The sequence below is a fragment of the Lacerta agilis genome, chromosome 9 (assembly GCF_009819535.1).
Source record: "Lacerta agilis isolate rLacAgi1 chromosome 9, rLacAgi1.pri, whole genome shotgun sequence".
In the NCBI taxonomy this organism is placed as follows: Eukaryota; Metazoa; Chordata; class Lepidosauria; order Squamata; family Lacertidae; genus Lacerta; species Lacerta agilis.
The window spans coordinates 10820536-10834073 of NC_046320.1; the positions used below are offsets into that span (position 1 = coordinate 10820536).

Genomic DNA, 13538 nt, shown 5'->3' on the forward strand with positions numbered 1-13538 from the left:
CCTGGGAAGTGGAGCAAAGCTTCATTTGCCATACAATTAGGCTTTGCCTGCACTGGCAATAGTGTTGTTGCTGCTGCAACAATTAAAGAGAAACAGTTTGGTAATATCTTATTTCTTCATTATAATTAATAATTATGTTTCCTATACAACTCAAGAGTTGCCAAGAAGCAGAAGTATAGAAGCTGGCAATTTAAACCCGTATCTGTTCTCCTCGTGAGAAATCTAGTCTTTGACTTTTGAAAAATAGCATGAAAAGCTACCTTAACTCTTAACAAAACACAGCATTCTTGTCAACACGCATGCTGTATAGACCAATATTTAATGTATACTTAGCTACATGTACATCCTTGTTAACACACAACACATTCAAATGTCTTTAAATTAAATGCCACAGTTTCAAAATCATTTGTATTTGATACCTGATTTGTCAAGATAGTAAAAAAAAATACAACGTAAGTGATCTGTCATACATGTGTACAACCAATGTTTTTACACACAAACCCACACACCCCATGCTACCAGTTTTCCAATTGGAAATTAATAGATTGGAATGAATCTGGTATAAATCTGAAAACAATGGCAGCGTTTAGTTCAGTTAATAAACTCGTGAAACATTTACAAGTACTATGTTGGGGGCAGCTATGAAGAGCCTTTCTTCTTCTGTTCCAGCTCTTGCAGGCGCTCTTCTCGGCACTGAGCATGTTGTGTCCCTACTTTGTGGGCAGTCTCTGTCGCTGCAATGTCAATCTGGGCATATTTAGTTGATCCACTCCCTATGGCAGAAAAAAACATTGCCATGGTTATAACATCGCCATGTACTTTCACCTAAGATAATTAGGTAACAATACAGTAATACTCAGTTTGATGTCGCACACAGCACAAATAATAATACCCACACCAGAACTTAAAAGCTATTATCTTAGTTCCTGGAAAACATAGCATCAAGAAACAGTTCAGCTCTTGTAACTCAGAATCCAAACAAACAAGTGGAATCTACAACATAATTTGCAGTGTACCAGCAAATTATTTGCAGTGTGGGAATGTTCAGGGATGTGGGAGAGGATACATTGCTTGTGTTAACAAGTTCTACAATTTAGAAGAGTAACATTCCCCCTTTTAAAACTTGCACAGCGGATGCGTTTGTTCAGGCTCGCTAAAGCCCCTAAAACAAGTTACCGTATTTTTCGCTCCATAGGACGCACTTTTTTCCTCCTAAAAAGTAAGGGGAAATATCTGTGTGTCTTATGGAGCGAATGGTGGTCCCTGGAGCTGAATTGCCCAGGGGCCAAAAGAGGATCATGCTTTTTATTTTACAAAGAGAAAAGGGGGTGTTGAAAGGACCCCGCTGAGCAGCAAGAGATCGGGAGAGAGATAAGAGTCCCCTGCTCCCTTTCAGCCCCGCCCTCTTGCCCAGGCCTCCATTGTTGAATGTGCTGCAGAGGGAGGTTGTTTGTTTCCCCAGCAACATTTGACTGGCTGTTTAGATTATCTGTCTGGAAACTGTCGAAAAGGCTCCCTTTCCTCTAGAAGCTGCAGAAATGTGAGTTGAACCCCATAAAAATGGGGCTTTTCTACATTGCTTTTCCCCCTTTGCAAAAGGAGCTTTGCTTTTCCCCCTTTGCAAAAAAAGCTGCAAAACCTTTAGCTGATCCTCAAAAAGCAGGGTTTTTCCCTTTCCAAAAAAAAAGCTGCAAAACATTTAGCTGATCCTCAAAAAAACCAGGGCTTTTCCCTTTGCAAAAAAGCTGCAAAACTTTTAGCTGATCCTCAAAAAACAACAACAACAACAGGGCTTTCCCCTTTGCTGCCAGCCCTAATGAGTATCAGCAACCGCTGCTTCCCCCCGGCGAAGGAGTTGCAAAAGGTTCTGAAGATATGCAGCTGCAGAACCCTCTTGTGGGAATGCACTTTTTAAATACCAAAACTGAATCCACCAGAGCTTTTTTCTTCCTCTCTTCAGTTACTTTCTTCCAACCTTTCTTCCTTCTTCCCTTCCACATGGGATGAGCTGACAACCCTGTAATCCTGACCTAACCTGCACCTTCCTGACTTCCAATTGCCATCAACCGTGCTCCTTTCCACATTATCATTTTTTAAATCAATTTTATTAAAGGTTTTCAACCTAATACACCATAAAATTCCAACTAAACTAAAAATAATAATAGAAAACAACATACCAAACAGGGGGGGGGGAACTAAAGAGGAAAGTAAAATAAAGCACACTATCAAACTCCTCTCCTCTGGCTCCGTCCCACTGGCATTCAAACCTATCAAATCTCTTGGCCTCTACTCAGTCCTCAGTTCTCTCAACATTTTTGCTACCTTAGATATGGGTCACATCCAGAATGTCACTATTTTGTAGGAGGGATTTCATTGCATATCAGAAATGTAGGTGTGCTCAATCAAAGTGCTGTGTTGTTCTGGCCCAACAAATACACTTTTTTAAAAACACATTTTATTGCGTATAAGAAAGTAACAGGGAAATGCACCAAAAAGTGTGGGATAATGACTGACTGATGGGAAGATGTGTAACTTCTGCACAAGCAAATAATGAATTTAAAGAAGAGATCGTATCGTATATACTACTACTACTATTAATTAAATTTGTATACCTCCCTATACCCGCAGGTCTCAGGGGGTAAGCTTTGTGCAACCAAATCAGGATGCTCCATGAACAGATAATTTGGAAGAGCCAACAGTTGATCGCCCCCTCGTCTCCCTTGATCACTGTGATTTGGTCCTCAGCTGGTTATCTTCCTACTTGTCTAATTACTTCTCCAAAGTCTCCTTAGGGGGAACACTTCTGCTACTCTCCAGTGAGCTTCCTAAGAGTTCTGTGCTATTCTCTCGAAATAATTTGTGCCAGGATAGTATGGCTTCCAAGAGCACCTACCCACTGCTGACAAACAGCTCTACATCTTGCCTTTCCGCTGCCTTTCTACTTAAGATGCTTCAACACTTATCTAAAGCTCGGTATGTTCAAAACCAAACTTCTCATCTTTCCCCCCAAAGCTTCATCTCCTTGTTCATTCTCTTTATCCACTTACAAAGTTACCTTGGGCATTGAGTCTTTGTTTTCCCTTTGACTCTTTCCCATTCTTTGCTCCCCAAACTCAGTCTGTTACCAACTTTTGTTGCTTCTCTCTTTATGCATTACAAAAAATGTGGCCCCTTCCTCTCGGTCCTCTCAGCAAAAAAATCTTGACCATGCCCTGGCCACATCTCACATTGCCTATTTACCTCTTATGCTTGTACTAGGTTCCTGAAGTTCCAGCTCCATGTAATGAAGCTGTTTCTTTGATGTGGGGCTTGTAGGAATATTAACATAGTTTGCCATTTCACCACGCAACCGATCGGCCATCGGTAGGTCTGCTGAATAACCAACTGCCCCTGCCATGAGAAGGAACATACTTTTAAAAGATACGTTAACTTAAGCTCCCCGAAGAAGTAAAAAGAAATCAACTTGGGTGTAAGACAAGAAGGGAAATCTTTGAATTCACGCACATATGGAGTTCTTCTGCCTAAAATCCCCCACCCTGTTCATTTCAACAGAGGAAATGGATTCTCCTTTGTGATATGGCTGAAAATTAATGTGCCAACCCAAGCACACACAACTTCCATGCATACCCAGAGTGCATACAGCTGTCGGCTGTATTATAACGAGAGGGCAAGACTGCATTTTGAAAGTGCTCTTGCTCTGCAGGTACTGAGGATCAAACTAGACAAGCTAAAGTACCGGTACATCTTTGCATTTACAGTGGAATTTTTTTTAAATGCAAATAGCATCAACTGGGGGGGGGGGGGTGTGATAATGATCAGGATTGCAGCAGCTGGGGGTGGGGAATATAACCCTTTCCTGCCCTGTTATGGTCCTGAGGGACATTCCTTTCTCTGAAGCTCATATTTGCATTGGGAGGAAATTACCCAGTAAAGGGGAGTGGAATAACTTATGAATAAAAGAACTTCTACAGATTCTCCACAAAGAATATATTGATATATGTGCTTAGAAGTGAGGAAATGAGGACTAGGCAAGGCAAAGGTCTGATTAAAGTTGGGTATTCTATGGAAAACAAAACTCTCTTGGGGTGAGGTATGCTTTGTAATACTGCAGGGAACCCTCCCTATATGTTCGTGGCTTTTTAATTCAGGAAGTAGCTCACGTTGTTCCTCCAGCAAGTGCTTGCTTGGGCCCTAATCATATCCCCAGTGCTATTTTTCGAGAAAAAGAGGTGCCAGAACTCACCATGAACACCTCCCTTGTTCTCTTATAATGGCAACGGCACACACCTTAGAGGTGCTGGAACTGAGTTTCTGCATATATATCCCCCATTAAGGGTTTGTCCAACACCTTGTGTCATTTGGAGTGTTCCCCCGCCACCCATTGAACTGGATCTGTCTGGCTATTCATAAGAAATCACCACCAGTACTCTGCTGCAAGTCAGTTTACTCACCAGCTTCTTCAGGATCAGGTGGTGCTCCAGACTCTGTAGGTGGCATCATAAATTCAAAGCTTCCTTTAGGACCTAGAGCATACAGAAATCTATACATTGTTGATCCAATTTTAAACAACAATATGGACAGCAATAATAATGCACATGTCTCAATTCTTTAAGCTTCCTTGCAAATGATTAAAAAATGCGGCTCAGTCAAGAAATATGGAGATTATCTAGGAAGCATTACATGCTTCTAAGAACACTTCGAAGGGAATAAATACTACCGCCGTTTGAAGAGTTTGCGCCGTGCGCTAATTGGTCATGATGCATGGGGGTGGGGAGTGCTGTGATACTTGCAACCTTCCCAGAGTCTTTTAAGACCTTGTACCTAACTGAATAACAGTACAATGGTACCTCTGGTTACGAACTTAATTCGTTCCGGAGGTCCGTTCTTAACCTGAAACTGTTCTTAACCTGAGGTACCACTTTAGCTAATGGGGCCTCCCGCTGCCACCAGCGCAATTTCTGTTCTCATCCTCAGGTAAAGTTCTTAACCCGAGGTACTACTTCCGGGTTAGCGGAGTCTGTAACCTGAAGTGTTTGTAACCCGAGGTGTTTGTAACCCGATGTACCACTGTAATAGCAGACACATCTGATTAGAAATGGTACAGCTCCTCAATTTTATGTGAGGGGACACCTGGAAAATCAAAACTGTTAAACCTATCAAACCAGAGAGAAAGGTTTGTCATGGTACTTTTTACAATTTCTACAAGGGAACAGTTGCTTCCCCATATGGTGCAATTTGCACTTCAGAATCGGGACCACATAAGATGGACACAAAAATGAACTCCAAAGTTCATCTGTAAACAGGATTTTCTTATCTTTCATGGAGCTTACTCCTCATTAAACTTCGTTTTCTTAAATAATTCAAACATAATTAATTCATCACAGGGACTCCAAGGACCGAGAACTACAGCAAACGTTGCTTTGACCATGGGGATCCTACCAAAACCAGCATTCCTGTGATGGAGTTCCTCACAAAAGTTCTTCCAACTTGCAGTTTAAATGCAAAGATTACTGCCTGTGACTTTCCACACACAGGCAACCTTTCCTATCTGAATAGAAAAATAAAGCATAAGTATCTATCTCATCAAAAATACCGAGTACTTGCTTCTTTGACCTAGGTTTGTTTGAGAAAACTGCCTCTCCGAATACTATGCCTACCAACTTGTAAAGTTCGTCCTTCATATGCTTTCAGGGACCAAAACACTATCATAGAAGCACCACCTGTTTCAAAAACATCTCCAACTTAATACTAAAAATCTTTAGCTACATTTATGGTTCTATTGTGCCCAGTTGCTCAAAATAAATTGCTTTGTAGAGATATTCATGGCAGTGGGGCAGTAATAGATAAATCAATTCCCTGTTTCTTCTCCCTACTATTCCCCCCCACCCACCTTTGAAATTACTGAGAGATAAAGTCATTATTCTATTGACTTTGTTTTGGAACAAAAATTCAGCAAATGCTTCCTAAAGCTAATTCAGCTGATTAAAGGAATCAGTTAAAACATTTTTCTATTTCCTATTGCAGCCTTTCTGATATCCATTAGATATCATTAACACTAAAAATATAACACAATTGATCACAATATAACCACTGTACATGACTAGTAGCCAAGGACAACGAAATGAGATATGCATGCCCACTTGCATGACAACAGAAATGGAATAGCCATCTCCAACCAAGTAAAATAATGCAAACAGGAATTATTTTAATTGGCCTTGCACCTACATTCACATTGTTATGTGACAATAATCATTATTAATTTTTAAGAACAGATTACAGGTAGAAATGAACATAAAGTCAAATATTATTTGAAACTTATTTTTCCAAGAAATAAAAAAAATGATTGATTTGGTTCTTAAGTAACTTCTGGAAAAATAGGTCAGCTTGGGTCAAGAAGGCTAATGCCTTCAGATGTGTATTGGATTTCAACCCTCATATTTACTTCCAAGTTCTCACGCCAGAGAAGTCAAAGGTGATTCTGGCTGGATCTCTTTGGACCCTGCAGAGTTTGATTTGACTTTGAAGACAAACTAGAACCTTCAGCTAGTGGGAAATGTGGGCACACAGAGATCCACACCCACAAAAAACTTGTCAGTAGGCTTCTATGGAGGAGGTTGTTTGCATGTACCATGCTGTCTCCTCTACTGAAATGAATGCCGAAGCCTGTAGACGCAGGATCTGTTTGCACACACGGGACTCGTAAGGAAAATATACCCCATATGAAGCAAAGTTTATAGGGGTGGGGATGGGAAGGAAAGAACGGGAGGGACGTTGAGGGGGCTTTTGTTTTGTGTGCATGTACATACTTGCCCAACCCACAAAGAAAGAGGATTAGGGCTCAAAGACCAGGTAAATATAGGTAGCTGTAAAATCAACACGGTCTGAGAGATGGCACACCTGAGCTTACAATTCTTCTTGATACAGAGTGAATTTATTAATACTTTACTCTCCTTAAGCTTAAGACTTGTTTTTCTTTTTGTCTTCTTTAAAGTCCAAGAATAAATATTGCAGTCTTGTGGATTGAGACCTTAACTTGTAATTTCGTTTCCCTGAGTACTGAAATCAACAGGGGTCAACATCTAGCAGAAATCTCATTGCCTCTTACCTGGACTGGCTGGTAAGATTCCAGATGATAAAATGGATGTTTCCTTAAAAACACACACACACACAGAGAGAGAGAAACAGAATGCATTATCATGAATGAGTTTCTTGCAAACTTAACAACAGTGAACTTTTTCACCTGATAAACTGTTCTCCAAACTATTTTCAACCATGTTCATTGTGTTGAAAAAAGTCCCAAAGAACTGCATAAGAAATTCACCTTGGTTGCATGAGCTCAAATCCTGTTAGTCCAGCTCTCAATATTGTTTGTGAATAATTTTACAAGTACATTTGGAATGATTAATTCTTTATGCATATGTAAATGACTATATACATGCAACAGATGAACACTTTATGCTGAAATTGACCTCCATATGAACTAGAAGATAATCACTATTAAATAAAAATAGATCAATCCTAACTATAGGAAGCCAGCAGAACTTAACGCTGCTTTGAGTTAAGCAGGCATAAGTTACTCCTTTTCCAAACTCTGTCCAGCACTGGGATTAGTGCTGGCTGAGCTGTCCTGAGCCTGGCAGAGGGAAAACAAGACTTTAAATTAAGGCTTTGGCTTCCATTATCATTTTTGCTGGTGTAAGTTCAACTGGGTTGCTAGGTCACATGGCTGAGCTGAAAGGCGTTTGGCATAGGTGCAAGTCTGCCCCTGTCCTGTCCTACCCCAGCATTGCTGCACCCCCAGAACAACCCCTTTGGGGGGACTTGCCATGGTCAGCCAGCTTCAGCTGAGCTCCAGGAGGAATTGCCGTGGCTTCCACAAATGTGGAAATGGCAAGTGATGGGTTTCCATATAATGTGAAGAAAGAACTTGGTTTGTGTTCTCCTCAATGCAGCAAAAGCAGGGGCAGAGGAGGAGCAAATCAGGCATTATTGATCAGCGTGCACCAGCATGCTGTTCATTCAACATTAAACTACAGTATCTTTTAACAAGGGGTAGTAGAGAGAGGCTCTCTTTGGCATTGGCACCTTAGCTGTGGAATGCTGTCCCCCCTCCCAGAGAGGCTCACTCGGCATCTACTTTAGAGTTTTCTTTTGTAGCAGGCACAGACCTTTTAAATTTCTTAAATTTCTTTAATCTTAAATCTTTTAAATTCTGTTGAAGCCTGATGTTTTATTCTTCTATAAGTGACCGATGCATTTTAATAGTTTATTGACATTGCAAGCTGCCCAATAAAGTTGTTATCATGAGATATAGAAATGTAATGAATAAATCAATCCCACTGACTAGCCACGAACCCCTGCTTCTGGAAAGTTCAGGCCACCACTGAATTCCTTGGTTTATGGTTCAACCAGTGCACTGTAAGTAGGCCCACACTGCTAAATGTAGAAAAAGCAAGCCTGGAATATATTTCTGTATTGTCTCAGCCCTGGAATATGTGCAGCAATAGAGAAGTAAGCCTCTGTCGCATGCCTGGAGTTCTGCTCCCTCATCAGTGGGAAACATAAAACAGCCACCACACAGCAGATATGAGGGACAAATGACTTGAAGCCAAAGAGCAGGACCTCACACGCAGGCCGAATCCTCATAAGAACAGGGAAATAATTGTGGCGTCCCAGCAATCAAAGTTCACCTGTCTAGCATTCTGTTATCAACAGCGGCCATTCAGAAATCCCAGGGTGGCTTGCAAGCCAAACATGATACAGTAGCTCTCCTATTGCTTCCCCTTAACAATGGGTAGTCTGAACCAGGGTGGATAAAAATCAATGATTTTTTTTAAAAAAATAAAAAAATCAGATTTTTTTGATTTAAATCAGATTTTTTTTTATTTAAATTGGATTTTTTAAAATAAAATGCTTTTTGAGGAAAATATATTACCATCCAAAGGTTATTCAATCATGAAATAAAGATTAGTTTTTTAATTATGTAGAATAAGGCTGTATATGTTTAATTTTTTGGTAAATAAATTCCATTAATCCATTCGCAATGTCATTTATGCTCTTCCAGAGGTTTTTGTAAAATTATTGGGCAGTTTCTCTGCCTACAAGATATTATCACAGATGCTTGGTTTACTTTTGCAGTTCTCAAAACTGAATTTGACTCAGCAGAGATCACATGCCTCTTCTTCACAGCAAAAATGTTATAACATGAACCGAGTTGAGAAAAATACCTTAATCCTATTGTTCTACAAACCTATGAATACAGAATCAACCCCTTCAGTGCTAAGTTTTCAAGAAGTTCAGTGAATAGAATAGAAACAATATTTTTTCTGATTGTTTGGAGTGGAATAGATCTAATAAATCTATTTAAATTGCTATTATTAAGGTACATGATTATTTTTCTCCTTCCTAAGTACAACAGAAAAGTTGTCCAAATATGAATGATTAACCTATTAAACTGGGGATAAAAAAGCTAATATGGAAAGTTGTTATTCTAAAAATCTTCATCTACTTGCATATTAAAGTATACCAGCAAGAATTAGTCTTTATCTAGAAAACTATGATTTAAATCAAGCCTTACTGACTAGTGATTTAAATCAAATCCACCCTGGTCTGAACATGTGCTGATTTAGAATCACGGTAAGCCCTTAATTTCTAATGTGGCACATTTTCAGAGTTACTAGTCTTCCAGTTTGCCCATCTCAGACCCTTGGCAAATTCTTAAAGAGGACTTGTCAATTTGCCTAACACTTTTGCACCGCTGCCCTATTATTAGAATGCTAAAATTACAGTGGCATTCCAAACTTCCCCCCTTCTCAATGGTCTCTGTCTGGAGGCCTTTGGAAGCAACCAGCCAGTCAGAAAGTCGCCAGGAACAGCAGGGGAAAATGACACAAGCAAGACGGTGGCAGCTAAGTAAGATCATTATATTTAAAGTTCCTGAGTTATGGTACTTCATATATTCTTAACCAGCACAGTAACCAGACTCTGAATTATATATATGACTGACCCATGATGTTTACTCAAGACTGTACAGTGTACTTGGCCACACTTCTTTCATGCTCCCCCAACCTGTTGCGATAAACTTTTCACTAGCGTAAGTACCATGTTTTGTCTCATTCTCAGGCCGCATTCAACCAACCATATTCCCAAGGAGCTAAAACGACAGTGCAATAAAGCATGATTATACTGTGGAGCTGCTCACCTAAAGATTTTGCAGAGGACAAAGAACTGAGTCATTTTGTTAAAAGGATGAAACTTTCACATGCACATCTAAGATATAGCAAGTGGTACAATAACACTAGGCCTTGGGCTAGGGGCCTGATGGCTCCCAGGCAGCATGCAAGCTTGGCTCAATTTCAAAGTTAGGGTGGCACAGAGAGAGAGAGAGCTATAAAATGCTGCAAATACTACTCATTTTTGGCTCTGACGTAGCCCACCACCAGTTGTAGCCCTTGACTGGTTTTTCCAGAGGGTAACAGAATCATAGCACCACAGTTGGAAGGGACCCCCAAGGGACCCCCTGCAATGCAGGAATCCTGCCCACAGCTGTCACTGGGTGGGCTCAAACCACCAACCTTCTGGTTAACAGCCAGACGCACTGACCTATTGCACCACTGACCAGTGGCGGAGCTTCATGCTCCGGCACCCGGGGGGGCGGAGAGCAGGTGGGGGCAGGGCTGGTGTGCATCCCAGGGGTGTGGTGTGCATCCTGGGGGTGTGGCATGCTGCCTGTGGGGGCGTGGCGCTCAGCGCGGGCGGGGGAACAGCCGCGGTGGTACCCCACCGGGATCGCGCTGCCGGGGGCGGTGCGCTCCCCCCGCACTCCTCTTCCTCTGCCAGTGCCACTGACCCTTTATAGAGAAAAGGTTCCCACTCCTGGACTAGGGGCAATCTTCAGTTGAATTACGAGCTGGCTGGCAGGAACCATATCCTAAGACAGGCCATCTCAGAATGGCCCAACACAATTTATTTTAATAAAAGTTTGAACAAATGTTCGGTTAATTCTGATAGAATAAACAGATTTCTCCTACAGACTTAATAGTTGTCTTCAGAACATTTGGCCCTCCAAAATGGTAAAAGACAGTGGAGTGAAGCCAACCAGTGTGTTGCAGCACTAAAGTGACCTCTCTGGGCACAAGCCCAGGCAGTGTGTATGGAGGTCCTTGACTGCTCAGATGACAAGACCCAAGGCAAGCAGAGCAATTTATTTGGCCCCAGCTTGGCTGCAGGAGTTGCTGGAAGGAGGTGTACAAGGTGCCCTCCAACCATCTTAGAGACTCCACATAGTCCTGGGACAAGGTATGAAGGCTAAAGCTCAGCAAACCTGGGCTGGTCAATGCCTGCATGGGAAATCACCCAGTAACCTTAAGCATGACACCCTGAATTCAATGGAACAAAAGGCTGGATATAAATGTAATGAATAAAATAACATTTACCTGTTGCTGTTAATGTTTTCCTGACGGTAACTGATTTCAGCTACCACTGGCACATATATAGTAGCATTTATCCACCCATAAAATGCACACAATTCTACAGACAAGACCAGCATGTGCTCAGAACAATGATTTACCTTTAGCCCTCCACAGACCGGGCAAGGTGAAAAGACAGCTTGTGTTGTCCCAGAAGGAGAGCTACACAGTTCACAGGGGCTGCTGGAGACCCCAATGAATGTTGCCACATCAGTACTTCTAGAATCTAACAATTGTGCTTGCTGTCTTATATGGGACCACCTTGAACCAAAATCTATGCTTGCCCCAAGTGATGAGTCTTTGGCATGTTCCTCGGGGGAAAGCTGCTTGCGTGGCCCCTTCCCCTCTGTGCCAGAAGAAGCTGTGCTTCCAGATGTGGCAATGGCAGTTTGAGGTCACTAATTTCCTTGAGACGGTTCACCCTTGGATAACGAGGAATCCGCACTTGAACTTTGTGTGTCTTTAGCAGCTACCTGTAGCAAACTCCTGGGTGTGTCATAGGTGTCTAAGGGAACTGGGGACCTGGTACTCCAGGCCAGGGCTCCTCAGGTGATCACCTGGTGCAAGTGCATATATTCTGGTCTGAAGGGAGGTTCAGCGGCAGACTCAACAATGATCCAAATTCATCGCCTCGGCAAATGTCCAAGCTCCCAGCATAGGAGGAAAAACTTCCCGAGTAAGAAGAATGACTCCCAGTAGCTATCCCACTATCAGAAGAACTTTGGCGGCCTATTTCTTGCAGCTGTCTGGATCGAAGCTTAGGAGGCGGTTTGTGATGCTGCGGATACCTTCTGAGTGGGCCTTCTCCCCTCCAAGATGAATTCCCTTTGCTGCAGGCAATCCATGACTTTCTTGAGAAGTACTGGCTGAAGACTGGTCTGCCCAAATAGTCAACCTGCTCCCAATGCTAGCATCAGAGTGGCTGTGTCCGAAGAGAACTTGACAAGCTTCTGTCATCACCTAGGGTGAAAGAAAGGAGATTAATGATTCAAGTGGAAGTGGCTGCACTATAAAGAAAGATGATAGCTGGAGTATCAGCCATACTTCTGACTTTGACGGTTCAGGGAGTTCTAGACGTCTGTGAGGGGAGTAACACTCAGTTTAGAGAAACCAAGTCCCTTGGCTGCATTATGGATTTTACACTGGGAAACCTTCCTAGTGCAGCCAATTGCAGAACGGGACCCCTGTCAGCATCTTCCAGCTGATCGACCATTGACAAGAAGCTCCACTTGCAAAAGAACCACCAGAAGCTCACACAAAGCTTCCAGTTGTCCCTTTGAAGCCCTGTCTTCTACCTGCCCCACCCCAAACATCATATGTGACATCAGGTTGTGGACCAAATTATGACCCATGCTAAACCCTAATAGGCCACTAGGCCATAGGTACCCTACAACTGCTACAGGAGACTGAAGAACGGGCAAGATTGTTGGTTGTTCAGTCGTTCAGTCGTGTCTGACTCTTTGTGACCCCATGGACCAGAGCACGCCAGGCACGCCTATCCTTCACTGCCTCTCGCAGTTTGGCCAAACTGCAACCATCCAACCATCTCGTCCTCTGCCGTCCCCTTCTCCTTGTGCCCTCCATCTTTCCCAACATCCGGGTCTTTTCCAGGGAGTCTTCCCCTTCTCATGAGGTGGCCAAAGTACTGGAGCCTCAACTTCAGGATCCTGCCTTCCAGTGAGCACTCAGGGCTGATTTCTTTAAGAATGGATAGGTTTGAGCTTCTTGCAGTCATGGGACTCTCAAGAGTCTCGTGATGACAAATTTCATTCCATCATCTCTCTAGTTCTAAGCCATGGCCTAGATGTGACTTTAGCTTTTGCTATTTTGAGAGTCTAAAGGCTCGTCCGCACTTTTGCTTGTGCGATGCCTAGAAAGCACAGGTCGAGGGCTTTCCCCCCTTGCCCCGCTGCTCCTTTCCAAAGTAACACCCGCTCTCGCAAGACATCAGAAGAAATGGCAACCTGGGAAAACCCAAATTGCCATTTGCTCTGACTGAGTGCTTTCCATGGGGGGAAGCTGCGGGGCAAGAGGAAGTGTGGAAAAGCCCTTTATCAGGTAAGGGGACAC

General features: G+C 42.6%; 1 protein-coding gene across 1 annotated transcript in view; it reads right to left on the reverse strand.

Moving 5' to 3' along the window:
• Positions 1-302: 302 nt before the first annotated feature.
• Positions 303-13538, reverse strand: part of DOK7 (docking protein 7) — a 31708-nt gene continuing 18472 nt past the window's right edge. Inside the window, 11 exon segments of the mRNA XM_033160495.1 lie at positions 303-773; positions 3241-3390; positions 4452-4523; positions 7106-7148; positions 11570-11785; positions 11788-11874; positions 11876-11969; positions 11971-12027; positions 12029-12242; positions 12245-12393; positions 12395-12428. Of these exon segments, the coding sequence (XP_033016386.1) occupies positions 640-773; positions 3241-3390; positions 4452-4523; positions 7106-7148; positions 11570-11785; positions 11788-11874; positions 11876-11969; positions 11971-12027; positions 12029-12242; positions 12245-12393; positions 12395-12428 (1250 nt within the window). The 3' untranslated portion in view covers positions 303-639.